Raw genomic sequence first — 12,710 nt, 5'->3', positions numbered from 1 at the left:
TTATATAAAAGCATAATAAGGTGGGTGAACAATTGGCTGACGTATTGAGCTTAAAGGGTTATCATAAGTGGGGTTACATCAGGCTGGCAGCCAGTTTCAGATGGGGTTCTGACCATTTTAGGGTCAGTTGTCTTTAATATTTCCATAAATACGTAAATGACTTAGATACAGAACTTGAAGGTATAGTAAGTAAGTTTGGAGGTGACACTAAACTGGGAGGAACTGTTGACGCCCTTGAGGGTAGAGAGGCCTTGTAGAGAGATCTTGACAAATTAGAGGACTGGGTGAGCAATCACCAACTACATAAAGTTTAACAAGTACTAGATTCTGCACCTGGGATGGGGCAGCCCTGGATGTATGTAGATTGGGGGACAAGAGATGGGAAAGCAGCCCTGCAGAAAGGGATCTGGGGGTTCTGAATGATGGCAAGTTGAACACGAGTCCGCAGTGAGCCCTGTCAGCCAAAAGGTCCTATGGTACCCTGGGGTACATCAGGCATAGCACTGCCAGCTGGTCAATGGAAGCGATTGTCCCACTCTGCTCTGCGTTACTGTGGTCTCACCACAAGTACTGTGTGCAGTTTTGGGTGCCACAATACAAGAAGGACATAAAACTGTTAGAGAGTGTCCAAAGTAGGGCAATAAAGATGGAGAAGAGTCTAGAGGGGAAGATGTATGAGGAGCAGCTGAAGTCACTTGGATTGTTCAGCCTGGAGGTGACAGAGGGGAGGCCTCATGGCGACCTGCAGCTTCCTCATGAGGGGAGCGGAGGGGCAGGCACTGAGCTCTGCTCTCTGGGGACAGCAACAGGACCCAAGGGAAAGGCATGGAGCTGTGACAGGGGAGGTTCAGGCTGGATATCAGGAAAATGTTCTTCACCGAGAGGGTGGTCGGGCACTGGAACAGGCTCCCCAGGGAAGTGGTCACGGCACCGAACTTGCCAGAGTTCAAGAAGTGTTTGGACAATGCTCTCAGACACAGGGCCTATTTTTTGGGTGGTCCTGTGTGGAGACAGGAGTTGAGTCCAATGATTGTTGTGGGTCCCTTCTAACTCAGGATATTTTGATTCTAGGATTCTGGGATATTAAGTTCCCAGATTGTACTATATCATCATTTCACTCTCTTTCATTGCCCACTTTGAACCAAAACTGTAAAAACCTTTAACTTTGATGCCAACTTTAGAATAACATTATTTTAACCTGAAATTTAAAGCCAGCACTTTTGTGTTCAGAGGTAGTGTCCCCCCCAGCCTTTTGCTACCATGCAGCTAGCAACCACAATTTTAATTTCATAAGCAACGGTTGACTAAACCCAGCACTATGTCAATTAGATATTATTTGATTTAGAATACTAAAGAAAACAAAATGAAACAAAACAAAACAAAAAAGCAAATTTAAAGATACACTGCCCTCTTATATCTGTTCGTATTTTTCATACCTTTTTACACGTTTTGACTTTTTATTCAGAAGGCAGGTTCGTATTTTTTCTGCGTGTAATAAACTGATCCTGGCACTTTATAGAAGCCAACATTGTCTATTCATGTTGTAAGTTGCCTGACTTCATCTAAACAGGTAAATACAACATTGTTGTTGCCTGAACAACCAAACTAAAATTTAGAAGGATGTTTCTATAATTACGTGCTTACATCAAATGCCTGTTGAGTGTAAGAAAATTTACAGAGGTTTTCTGCATAATCCATCCAAATCAGTAGTCCTTTTTGAAAAAATCTTGTCCACTGGACATCGGCCGTGTTACCAATCGCCAGCACACATATGGAGACAAAACTGGTGTCTGCAGCAATGAGGTCTCTTAGCACAGATGTCCTTCAATACTTGCCTTCAAAAATTTTGATGCAGAATCCACCTGAGAAGCTTTGAGCGCTGGTTCTGCAGATAAATCTGGGCAGTAAGAACTTATTTTTAAAATCTTTTCTTCCTCTGTGTAGTGTGATGTTGCCATCTGGAGAGGAAATCTGATGTTTACTGTTATTCTTGGAGTTCCACCTCCTGGAGTCCTGGGAATACTGCAGACCTCAGCTTTCAGAATATAAACGATATGTTTCTGGCATTGACAGGTGAAGGAAAAGTAGAAAATCACTGTGAATATGCAAACAAAGCAAATTGAAGCAAGCCCCATATTGCAAGAGTTTTTTCAGACTAAACATTTTTCAAACTTGTCTCATGGCTTTTGAGATATGGGCAGTAACTTCCAACCTGCTGAAAGGAGGGGGAGAGAGAGAGAGAAAATGTGCCTTGAAACCCAGGCTTTCATCATGCTAGTGATGAAATACAAAAAAAATACAGAAATATTATACAGAAGTATACCACACAGAAATATGGTATTGTGAGCTGGGAGGGTGCATCAGATCAGGCCTTGCTCAGGCTGTTGTGGTGGCAACTCTGCATCCCAGTGACATCGCGTTTTAGTACGGTGCTATTAGCGTCTGTGTTTGGGAAGCTGACTGGCCATTTACTGCAAGCTGAGTGTGGTTATGGATTAAGGGTCCCTGCTTCTTGGCATAAGCACACAGTAGCTCAGACCTTCACGTAGGATGGAGCTCAGGAAGACCTGCAGGTATCACAGAAAGGGGATATGGACAGTGACTATGCAAAGCAGATCTGTTGGAGATGATCCAAGCTGACCGTGGCTCTAGCATCATATGTTGTAGGTATGTCCTCTGGCATCTAAACCATTACAGGTTCACAGATATTGTCGTAAAAGTGCTGTGAGAAAATATCTGACCACAAGCCTTTGTCTTGCCTTCAAATTATACGTGAAATCACTGATATCAAATTGCATTGAGGGTTGGCTATAGTGGAGAACTGATCAGTACATCTTCTAGCAATGTGTGTCTTGCTTGTATCCTCTCAAAGATTCTTCATTGTGTCAATATACTGTACCCACATCAATTCAATGGATAAAATGGACACTCCTCTGTAGGTCTCATCATTGCAATGTCTATTTATTCTTCTGTCTTCTTTGTCCTCTTTGAAAGGTATTCAGGAATCTCCAGTACCAAATGGCCATTCTCTCCCGGGTAGAGACTTTCTTCGGAAACAGATGCGAGGAGACCTTTTCACCCAGCAGCAGTTAGAAGTGTTGGATAGAGTCTTCGAGAGGCAACATTATTCTGACATTTTCACAACAACTGAGCCCATCAAACCAGAGCAGGTACTGTTCCAAACACTCAATGTTTTTCCAGATATGCTTTCTGATGAGAGGCCTCCTTGGTGGAAATCAACAAACAATTATTTCTCAGAGTTGCAGTAGAAAAACATGGAGAAACAGGTGTTTTATCAAGCTCTTCAGCCAAGACTATTAAAAAATGACAGAAAACACTTGTTATATAAACATGAGCAAGTGTTTGGGTATGAAATTACACCCAGTCTGGGCCAGTTACATCAAATGAAGGCATAAAGCGCATCACAGCTTCTGATACTTTTGTTGGATCAAAAGCAGGCTATGCAGATAATAAGGAATAGACTTGCAAAACTCTATGCCTAATTTTGGTTTTGAGTTAGCTTGACTGTACACGCAAATTAGATTTTTGTATCCAGAAATGTCTTTTTAGGCATGTAGTTAGCCATTTGCTGAGAGAAACACCCAATTAATATGTGAAGGTAAATTTATTGCACCTACAGATTAGCAGTGTATTTCAGAAGGGCTTGGCACCAATTTCGGGGGGAAGTTCCATTTTAGCAGGCACAATACAGAAGCACAGGCAAAAATTGATTAGCTGTTTCTCTCTACGTGCTTTTGGTTTGTAGCCTTCAGCCTTAAATTTAGCTGCAGTCATGGGGTGTAGAAATGAAAGTATTGCTGTCAGCTTCAATTTGGGTCTAGTTTGCTACTTTTTCTATACTTAGTGATGTAATTAGTCATTGTTAATCTCCATTGTTAATATTAAACCTGATTTTTAGCAAGGTGTATGAATGCCTTAAACTGCAAACAAACAGTGATTTCCCTTGTAGGAATATAAACGTTTGAAGGCCACTGGAGACTATCAGGAACACAGTAGTTTACTACCATCATGGCTTCAGTATTAAGGAGTACCTACTGGTCCAATGTTTTTGGAAAAAATAATTCCTTTTGCTGAAAGTCAATGGTAGAGTAAAAATTCCCTGTGCCCTTAAGCTTGTATGTGTCATTTGTTACTTCATTCATAGTCATTCATTTTTCACCAGTTTTTGAAGGTTCTGTGGTTTCCATGGTTTATATTTTTGATGAGTTATATAAATCTGAATTCAGGCTGGAAAAAGATGAGGAAGATGCTGAAATCAATTTGAATTAAAAAAAAGACAAAAAAAAACAACAAACAGAAATCAAAACCAAAACCAAAACATGACTCGTTAGGAAAGCCAAGGAAGCAGCATCTCTTGAAGGTGAAATGGCCTTTGCATACCACTAGATGGTGGCTATCCCATCCCTAACACCTGGGATAATGGAGAGGACAGGCACTGAGCCAACTCCTACAGTAAGCCTGTTCATTATTGGTCACTTAAAAGCTGTATGGTGTTACATCCATCCTTATTTAACTTCTATATGCGAAAAACAATCATGTGAAAGAGAGTGGTGATGGAAGAAGATCCTTTTTTAGCTTTCTGTAATCTAAAGTTTCTGAGTTATCCAGAACCGTAGCTTATGGGACTGAGTCCAGCAACGAACAGAAATAGATAATGTCTCATTGGTTTAATAGAAGGAATAGAAGAATTAAACGGGGATGTTGCTAAAGTTTCCTGATTGTCAGATTTGTGATTTTCAGTTGTTGGTGGAGCAAGGATCTCCCTGGATCCATGTAAGAAGCTGTAAATAGAATGTCTGTGCAGTCAGAACTTTGAGAGTGGAGATATGCCCCTATTAATTTGTTAAAAAGGGCACTTCACAGTCTAAGAAGTCAAATGGATGCTGAGAAATGATATTTCTGAGAAAAAGATATTATGATGTGTGAAATGGGCTTAGCAGAACTGCCTTGAATTGATGATCTTAGAGGTCTTTTCCAGCCTAAATGATGCTGTAATTCCATGATTTTTTTTAGTTTAACTACAAATGGAGTTTGCTAGTTGTTTGCTTTAATATAGGTTGGAGCATTCTCATTTGCTTTTGGAAGGCTGGGCCATGGGTAAGAGCTGACATTTGTTTGGGATGGGTTTTTCTTTTTGGTGGCATACAACATTTATTTTCAGCATGAACACATGTAATTTATATGAATGCCTGATTCACAAGGATGTGATACGATCACCACTGCTTTAGTAAGCAGTCATGTTTTACCTCTTTTGTAATAAAGCAAACATGTCATGAAACACGAAAAGTGGAGAAGTTGTCTAGATCAATTAGTGATGCTAAAGAAATCAATTAGAAAGAAAATATTGAATCATATTGAATCATTGGGTTGAAATGGACCTTTTAGGTCCTTTCAGCTCCTTTAAGATTATCTAGTTGCAGCCCCATGGCCATGGGCATAGAGACCTTTCACAAGATCAGGTTGAAAAAATTAATCATGTGACTAGGAAAAACAGAGTTGTAATTAACACAGTTAATTATTGTAGTAGACTAAGGTATGCATCCAGAATCTGGCAGTCCAGAATGTGGCTGAACTCAGAAGGCAGTGCATTAGGAGCTCAGGCAGCAATGGATATATGGAGTCCTTACCCATTTCTGTAGATGAAAATAATGAAAAGATGCTCCTCCCCACACAGAGAAGATGTGTAACAGGAGCTGGTGATCCATTACTTGTCTGCTATATTAGAAATATAGTCCAGGAGTAGCAAGTGGAATATTGCTAATTTTATTTAGTCACAAACCTTCTTGATGTCCCTGTGCTAGTCACCTGAGGAGGACTCCAGGTATTTTACCAGAAGACTCATGGCTCGTGAGACAAGGAAGTACCCTTTTTGTTCCTGTTTTGCTGCTCCTCCCTAATTCTTCTTTGCTTGTGATCTGGGAACAGTCCCTTGGTCAGGGTGAGTAGTGGCATGGGGCAGACAAGGTTGCTTCTGCACTGCTAAGCATTTGCAGCCTGAGCATGTTCTGTCCTCAGCTGAAGATTGGGCCCTGAATTTCTCCCAATGACTTTTCTGGATGTTTTGGGCTTGTCTGTTGGAAAGAGTACATTGCCACTCATGTAGGTAGATGTTTTCACGGCCTAAGTCTGAGTCCTTGCTCACCACTGCCAAACCCTTTACGTGAGTGATTCCAGTCCGTTTCCTTTACTCCTCCATCTTTAATGTCTTCGTTCCTCAGTTCACCTACATAAAATGGAGACCCACAAGTTAACTTTCAGCTGAAAAAAAGTTGTGCACTCACTTGACAGGCATTATCTGAGTTTTCATATCTACTGTAAAACATGACTGCTATAGAGAAGACCATGGGGAATGAATACTTGTCTCTGAGTAAGGGCTAATACAATGCTGAGAGAGAAGACAACCACTGGACAATGACAGGAAAATAAGATGTTAGACAGTACCTTACTCAGAAACAGTGTCTGTTGTATGCATTGGGTGAGGCAGGGATCCTACCATTTGTTCATATAATTAAAGATTGTGTCAGACTGTATGCATCACGGGGCAGAAGTATGGCGTTATGTGCCTTGTTTTGCAACCTAATGTCCTGGTGATACAGTTGTATGTGTGCATTCTGCAGCACTGGTATGTAATACCTTCATATGCATTGCCATAACATTTAGTGGCAGGTGAATGCTATTCTGGTGACATCAAGAAGTTGTAAGATGGGCAGTCTGAGACTGAGGGCTGGATGTGCAAACTGAGTCCTTTTGTGTCTATATATTTCCGGGGAGTAATGAGGGGATAGAGACAGCAATCTAGAAGCACTCTGGCCTTCCTTTGCCCTAACAGAACCCCACCATGAACATTAGTTCATGTATAAAATGAATGCCTTTCCATTACATTTGTCCTCTTTTGTACTCATCTCATTTTCTGCAAACAGCCCATGATCGATTTGCACTGTCTGCAAATGTTGACAAGAAAACCGCTTTCATGTATTTCTGGGAACTGATTTTGGGCTGTACATAGGTGTGTGTTTGCAGCACCACCATTGTACTGTCATTCTGCTCATGAGTGATAACCACCACAAGCACCATACAGCTCATTCATCAGCTGGGACAAAGGCTATGGCTTCAATGTCACATAATCCTCAGGTCTCAGAGAAGGAAAACATTCACAGCATCTACTATCTGGACTGGTTACTGTTCCTGTTCTTTTCATCACTTTTGGTGTTTGCGGGGATGGGTCCCGCTGTCCAGGGAGGTGTGTTGACTCTGAAGTGCTGTCCCGATGGCCAACAGATAAGGCTGTTTGCATTACTAGTGTAGCTATCTTCAAGACTTCCTGTGGAGCAGAGCTCTATGGACACGAGGAGTGGCTTTTGCCTGCCTGTCCTGGTAACAGTGCTACACCTGTGTTGGGCGCCGGCACTCCAGTTTGTCCCCTGTCATAGGAAAAAGAACAACAGTTAGTGGTTGCTGCATGGACTGCAGTTTTTATTCAGAGCTTGCACTCATCTTGTGCCCATTCTACGCATAGAGTTGCTGCACTGCATAGCATACATTTCTGTGCCTAGTCCATTAGGACCGTTCAGGTTAAGGAAACTGGAAGTGCAGGTTATACTAATCAAATACAGGTCTGTTTAGGCACATGGATGATTGTCCACCAGCAGCTTCCTGCAATTCCTGTCAGAGAAGCAGAAAATGCTCTCCACCCTTCACTTGAGAAGCCATCCTAGCCTGACTTGGGCTGTGACGTCAGCTGCAGTCACCACGTGCTCCCCAGAGGGCTGTACAGCAAACATCCACATGCCCAGCACTGGCAGGGAGCCTGATGCTGCAGGACAGTGCTCAGAGCAGGGCTGTCACCCCCCATGTTGCCCTGCAGTGGAGTTGTTCCTGCTTTATCATTGTGTGTTGTCATGCTGGAGCCCTAGGAGAAACATGGAGGACTCCATGTCCCGGTGACCCTGACACCCTTGAGGTTCTCCTTCAAGAGTCTGTCACCCACCAGGAAGGAGACTTTACCAGATCTGGGCACAAAAGTTTCTCCAACATATGTGTGAACAGTTGACTCAAATACATTTGCCAATGAAAGCATTGCTAAAAGGTGTTTGTGGAGAATCAAGATCTGGGAAACAGCTGTTGGCCTCACCTGAGGCATGAAGGGTTAAAGAGGGTGCAGGAAAGGCATGTCAAGGTGGGCAAGGGGCAGGAGCAAGACTCACAGACTAACGTGGTTTTGGTAGGCATGAAAGCTGGATTAACACCTCTGCAGGGGAGAATTGTGGGGTGTTACAGCAGTGTCTAGAGTATATGTAGCAGAATCAGTTCAACAAGAGCAGCAGTTCATTAATTTCCTCAGAATAAAGAGTCTTTGCTGAGTTTCTGTCCACAACAGAAATGTATTCTCTTGTGTTTTCAGCTTCACACATAGGTCCAATCGAATACTCATTGAAGCCAAGAGGAATATTTCTATTGACTTCAATAGACTTTAGATCAGGACCATAATGAGGCATAACGTGATGTGACCAGATTCAACACTATGTAGGTCACTGACTTAAAGGAGAGCTACTTGCTGCTAATAGCAGATAATTCCCTGGCCTTTGCTGATGCTTTCACGTTACTTTTAACCAGAACTAAACTGAATATCTCTTCCTTTATTATTTTCTGGATAAAACGTGGATATTCTGGGTTTAGGTAGGAACAAACTCAGGAATCTGACAAACATATAATAATATATGCAATCATGAGATGCAGTCTGGATCTGGAGATAAGTACAGGCAGATGAAAGCTGGATATTTAATACACCTGAAAAAATTACTAGAAAGTTGGACAAAGTAAAAAAAAAAGAAAAGCGCACAGTAAGAAACCTATTGCCCTCTGTTGCAGGAAGTGTTTTAATGAAGGAACTCTCCAAACTGACCAAAAGAGGGGTGTAAATCCTTTTGAAAACCTTCAGGTGTTACTTTTTAAAGGCAGGTGTGAGCCATCTTCCAAAGAGGACATTAGACTTTCTGTTAAAGGAGCTGTGTTGGCTGGGGTGTCCACAGTGGTACAACTGCTGAGGGGGGAGGAGATGTACAGTCCTTCTTACAATATTTGGTTTTGACCTCCAGCAATAACAGGGGAGTTCCAAGATAAAGACAGGAAGTAGGACTTACTTTTTGTAGACTTACATTAGTTTTTATTGTGACTCACTTACTCTAAAAGTGCAGGCAGTAGAGAAGCAGAAGGAAGGAATGAACCGTAGGACCATATGTTTGCTCCCAGTCCCTGGAATATGAATAGCATGTTTTTTCCTATGGCACTATCTCTGGGTGGACAGTGGCTGCTGAGGATCTTCCTAAATTACTCTGAGAGTTGTAAAGAGAAAAGTAGAGCTATCATTTATTTATATCTTCCCAGAACTTCATGCTGCCCTATAACAGTGAAAATTATGGAACTAATTCATGGCTATATCTTCATGTTCAGAATCAAATCTTTTCCTGATCTGCCACCTGCAGCAATGGTTTGACTATGTAAATGCAGTCACCTGGGAAGAGCATGCGGGCAACTCCTTTGTGTGTGGCTGAGCTGCCCCCTGTGCTTCTGACCCTGTGAGCCCCCCACCTCTGCTGGTGGCCACAATGGCTGCAGCAGTGCAGCTGTGCAGTGCCAGGGCACTGTGGCGGTGCAGGCGCTGGTGCCACCTCCTCAGCACCTTTCTCTGAGCCCCGGGTCCCTTCTGACTGTGGGTAGTGGTGGATGAGGGCAGGTGGTGCAAGAGGAAATGTGGAGCAAAGAGCAGCTTGGAAAAGCAGGTCAGTGATTTTTACAGCTGCACCTCTATCAGCCGAAACAACTTCTGATGCAGGCCATGGCTTTATTGGTGGGAGGGGAAAAAAACAAACAACGACTCTAAAATCCAGCATAAGAAAGCATGTCAGGAGAGGAAAAACCTTCCCATATTTACTCTCAGTAGACTATTAAGCAACACCAGGCTATTAATTTGGCTTTTGAGTCTTCACTGAAGCCCATAAAAGTGCACAGTTGTCAAATGGAGTTCATTTTAATTTCCTTTCAATCACAGTAAATTATTCAGGTGATAAATCAGCTGGAGCAGCCTCCTGGCTGTAATAGAAACCCTAATTCCTGGCTAATTATCCAGCCCATTGCTGCCAGCAGATCAATACTACTACCAAATGGAAAGGGCGAGGGGTTCACAGCAGGAAGGGTGGTGGAGGGACAGCAGCTGGGAGTACTGGTGCACCCGTGACCTCCTGTGCAGTTCAGAGGCTGTGGGAGGTTAAGCTGTGCAGAGGTTTCCCTCTTCGCCCCACCTTTCTTAAGGGAACACATCCCCTCCTGGTCAGTAATTTACGCTAGGACCTGTGATACTCTGTGTTGCAGAGGCAACTGCAGCCCACAGCATGCTGTGCTGTGCAGGACTGGGGCTCAGATCCCTCCTTGCAGGTGCAGGTGTAGGGTATGGTGCCTGCTGGGGTCTGGAGTGGATTTCAGCTCTGTCCTCCGTGCTGTCCTCTTGCCACTTGGTAAGATACTGTGCTGGCCTTTAGTTCTCCTATTCCTCAGGCTTGGGACTTAGCTGTTGGTCTTCAAGAAAAGCCATGGAAAGGCTCTTCGGTTGTGTAGGAACAGGCAGTTTGGATCCCAGGGGGCATGCCTTGTGTGCTGCAAAGAAGTACTCACTCCTGGTACTTCCTGTCTGTGCTGGCTGCTGTGTAAAACACAGGCAGAGATGGGGAAAGAGCTCCCTTAGAGGGAGTCAGATGCTTGGAAGGAGATCTCTGGCTGAAAATAATTTTGCTTGTTAAGTAACACCTTTTAATAATGGCAAAACTTAAAGAGGTTAAAAAACAGGCTGCAAAGAACCAGTGCTTAGCCATAACACAGGGCATTTGGCTGGGAAGGAGAAGTAGTTCCTTGGAGATGATAGCTGTTCTTACTGGACCTTCCTGCATGAAGTGATTGTTCAAGAGGCTGCCCCTTGCCCCTTTGAGCCCTGAGATGCTGCTGCTACCTGTGGCTTGCAGTGCATAGAGAACCATCATCTCCCAGTGAAATACCAAGGCTATACTGCAGGACTGTCAGGTAGAACTCTTCCATCCTCCAGGGTCCTCCAGGATCCTCGAGGGAGCTCAGAGCTGTGACTTGCCCTTGGCTTCTGGAAGCTGAGCCTTCAGCACATGAGACTTTGTGTTGGATTCCTATTCCCGTTCACTGTCACTGTGGTTATTGCTTATTCTCATTACAGTGATACTGGGGGCACCAAACAGGCACCACAGGGCTAAGTACTTTGTGCACTGTCTGGGGAAGAGCAACTTCCCTGAAGATCTTGCTGTCGAGATGGAGAAGGCAGGTAATGGCTGGGAAAAGGAAAGCAGTTATTACCTGTGTATTTGAAAGACTAAAGGACTCCTAGTGCCAGTTACTTAGCTGGAGAAGCCCCAGGGGTATACTGGGTTTATCCTTACACTGCTTCCCTCCAACACTGCTACATTAAGTTTGCTGCAGGTCACGCCTCTGTTTGCATGTTTTTGCTTTGGGACCACCTCTGTGTCTGGCAGGGCAAAGCATGGGTCTGTCTTCTACCCAAAGGAGCCCTTGATGTCTCCTCCCCTTGCCCCAGCAGGCAGAGGGCATCCTGAAAGAGAGGGGTAGAGAAGTCCTTTGGGCATTGCAATGCCTTTCTGGGCTCTGCCACCCCTTTTTTTCCTCTTGACTGCTCCCAGTTTTGAACATACATGAAAATAAAAATTCACGAGTTAAATAAAAAGCCAGCCTTGCTGAGTTGGAGCTCTCCCTTTTCCCTGCCTTTTTTCTCTTTGGTCTGTACGGGTGCAGCCACGGGATATTTTTTTCCCTCAGACTTGTGTCCCTCGTTATGCAGAGGCTGGCGTGGAGGGGATTTCTGTGACATGTGGCACAGCCCGGCAGAGCTGAGGTCACGGTGGCCAGAGTGTCACCAGCTGCTGGCCATGACTTCCCAGTCAAGCTCCCAGCACTCTCACACAGAGAAACACAGCTGAGCCAGAGGGAGATGAGGTTCAGTGTCTCCAATTGCAAGCACAAGAGCTCTGGTGCTCAGGCAGGCTGGGGATGCTTCAGGGACTGAGACATCCTTGAGAAAGAACGTGGCATGATTTTTTACTGGAGTTCTGTGTGTCTGAGGGCCTGGGCAGTGCTCTCTCAGTGTTTGAAAATTGCAAGCTTAGAGCCATTTCTGTCAAGTAACATCATCAGGAGATGTTTTGCCAGTCCCCCAGTTTCCACTCAGCACTTTGGCACTCTGCATATCTGAAGTACAGCACCTCTCTCCCTGTGTCCCATCACAGGAGTGATGTCCCAGTCTTGATGACAAGGGTGATCTTGAAGTGTTTTAGGTAGCAGATCTCTTCCTCCAGGTTTCAGCTATGCTGAGCTGTTTCCCAAATGTGCTCAAGTTGCATGGTGGGACTGTAGTGAAAATGTGGGAAGAACGGCGTAGGCAGGTCACACCCCAGCTCAGAGATGCTGCATCTTGCAAAGACAGCAACTGGTCTCTTCTGGGAAACTCGTCAATGCTTTCATAAATGTTGTACAGAAGTGGGAAATTTTAAAGAAGCTGTTCCCTCTTGTTATCTTGCCACATTTCTTTTGTAAGTTTAGAGCTGCCTTTTAGTGATTTTCTCTCTTTGATCATCATATATTTTGCTGATCAATAGCATCTT

At 43.9% G+C, this 12,710-nt stretch overlaps 1 protein-coding gene across 4 annotated transcripts in view; it reads left to right on the top strand.

Moving 5' to 3' along the window:
* PAX5 (paired box 5) overlaps window positions 1–12,710 on the top strand; it is a 149,696-nt gene that overhangs the window by 48,967 nt on the left and 88,019 nt on the right. For all 4 annotated transcript variants that reach the window (XM_040540353.1, XM_040540355.1, XM_040540354.1 and 1 more), the window contains exon 6: window positions 2,995–3,170. In XM_040540353.1, the coding sequence (XP_040396287.1) occupies window positions 2,995–3,170 (176 nt within the window). The remainder of the gene's footprint in view (window positions 1–2,994; window positions 3,171–12,710) is intronic.

Source organism: Cygnus olor, chromosome Z (assembly GCF_009769625.2).
Source record: "Cygnus olor isolate bCygOlo1 chromosome Z, bCygOlo1.pri.v2, whole genome shotgun sequence".
NCBI lineage: Eukaryota > Metazoa > Chordata > Aves > Anseriformes > Anatidae > Cygnus > Cygnus olor.
The sequence above is the reverse complement of the archived record's forward strand: the minus strand, read 5'-3'. Positions and strand labels throughout refer to the sequence as shown.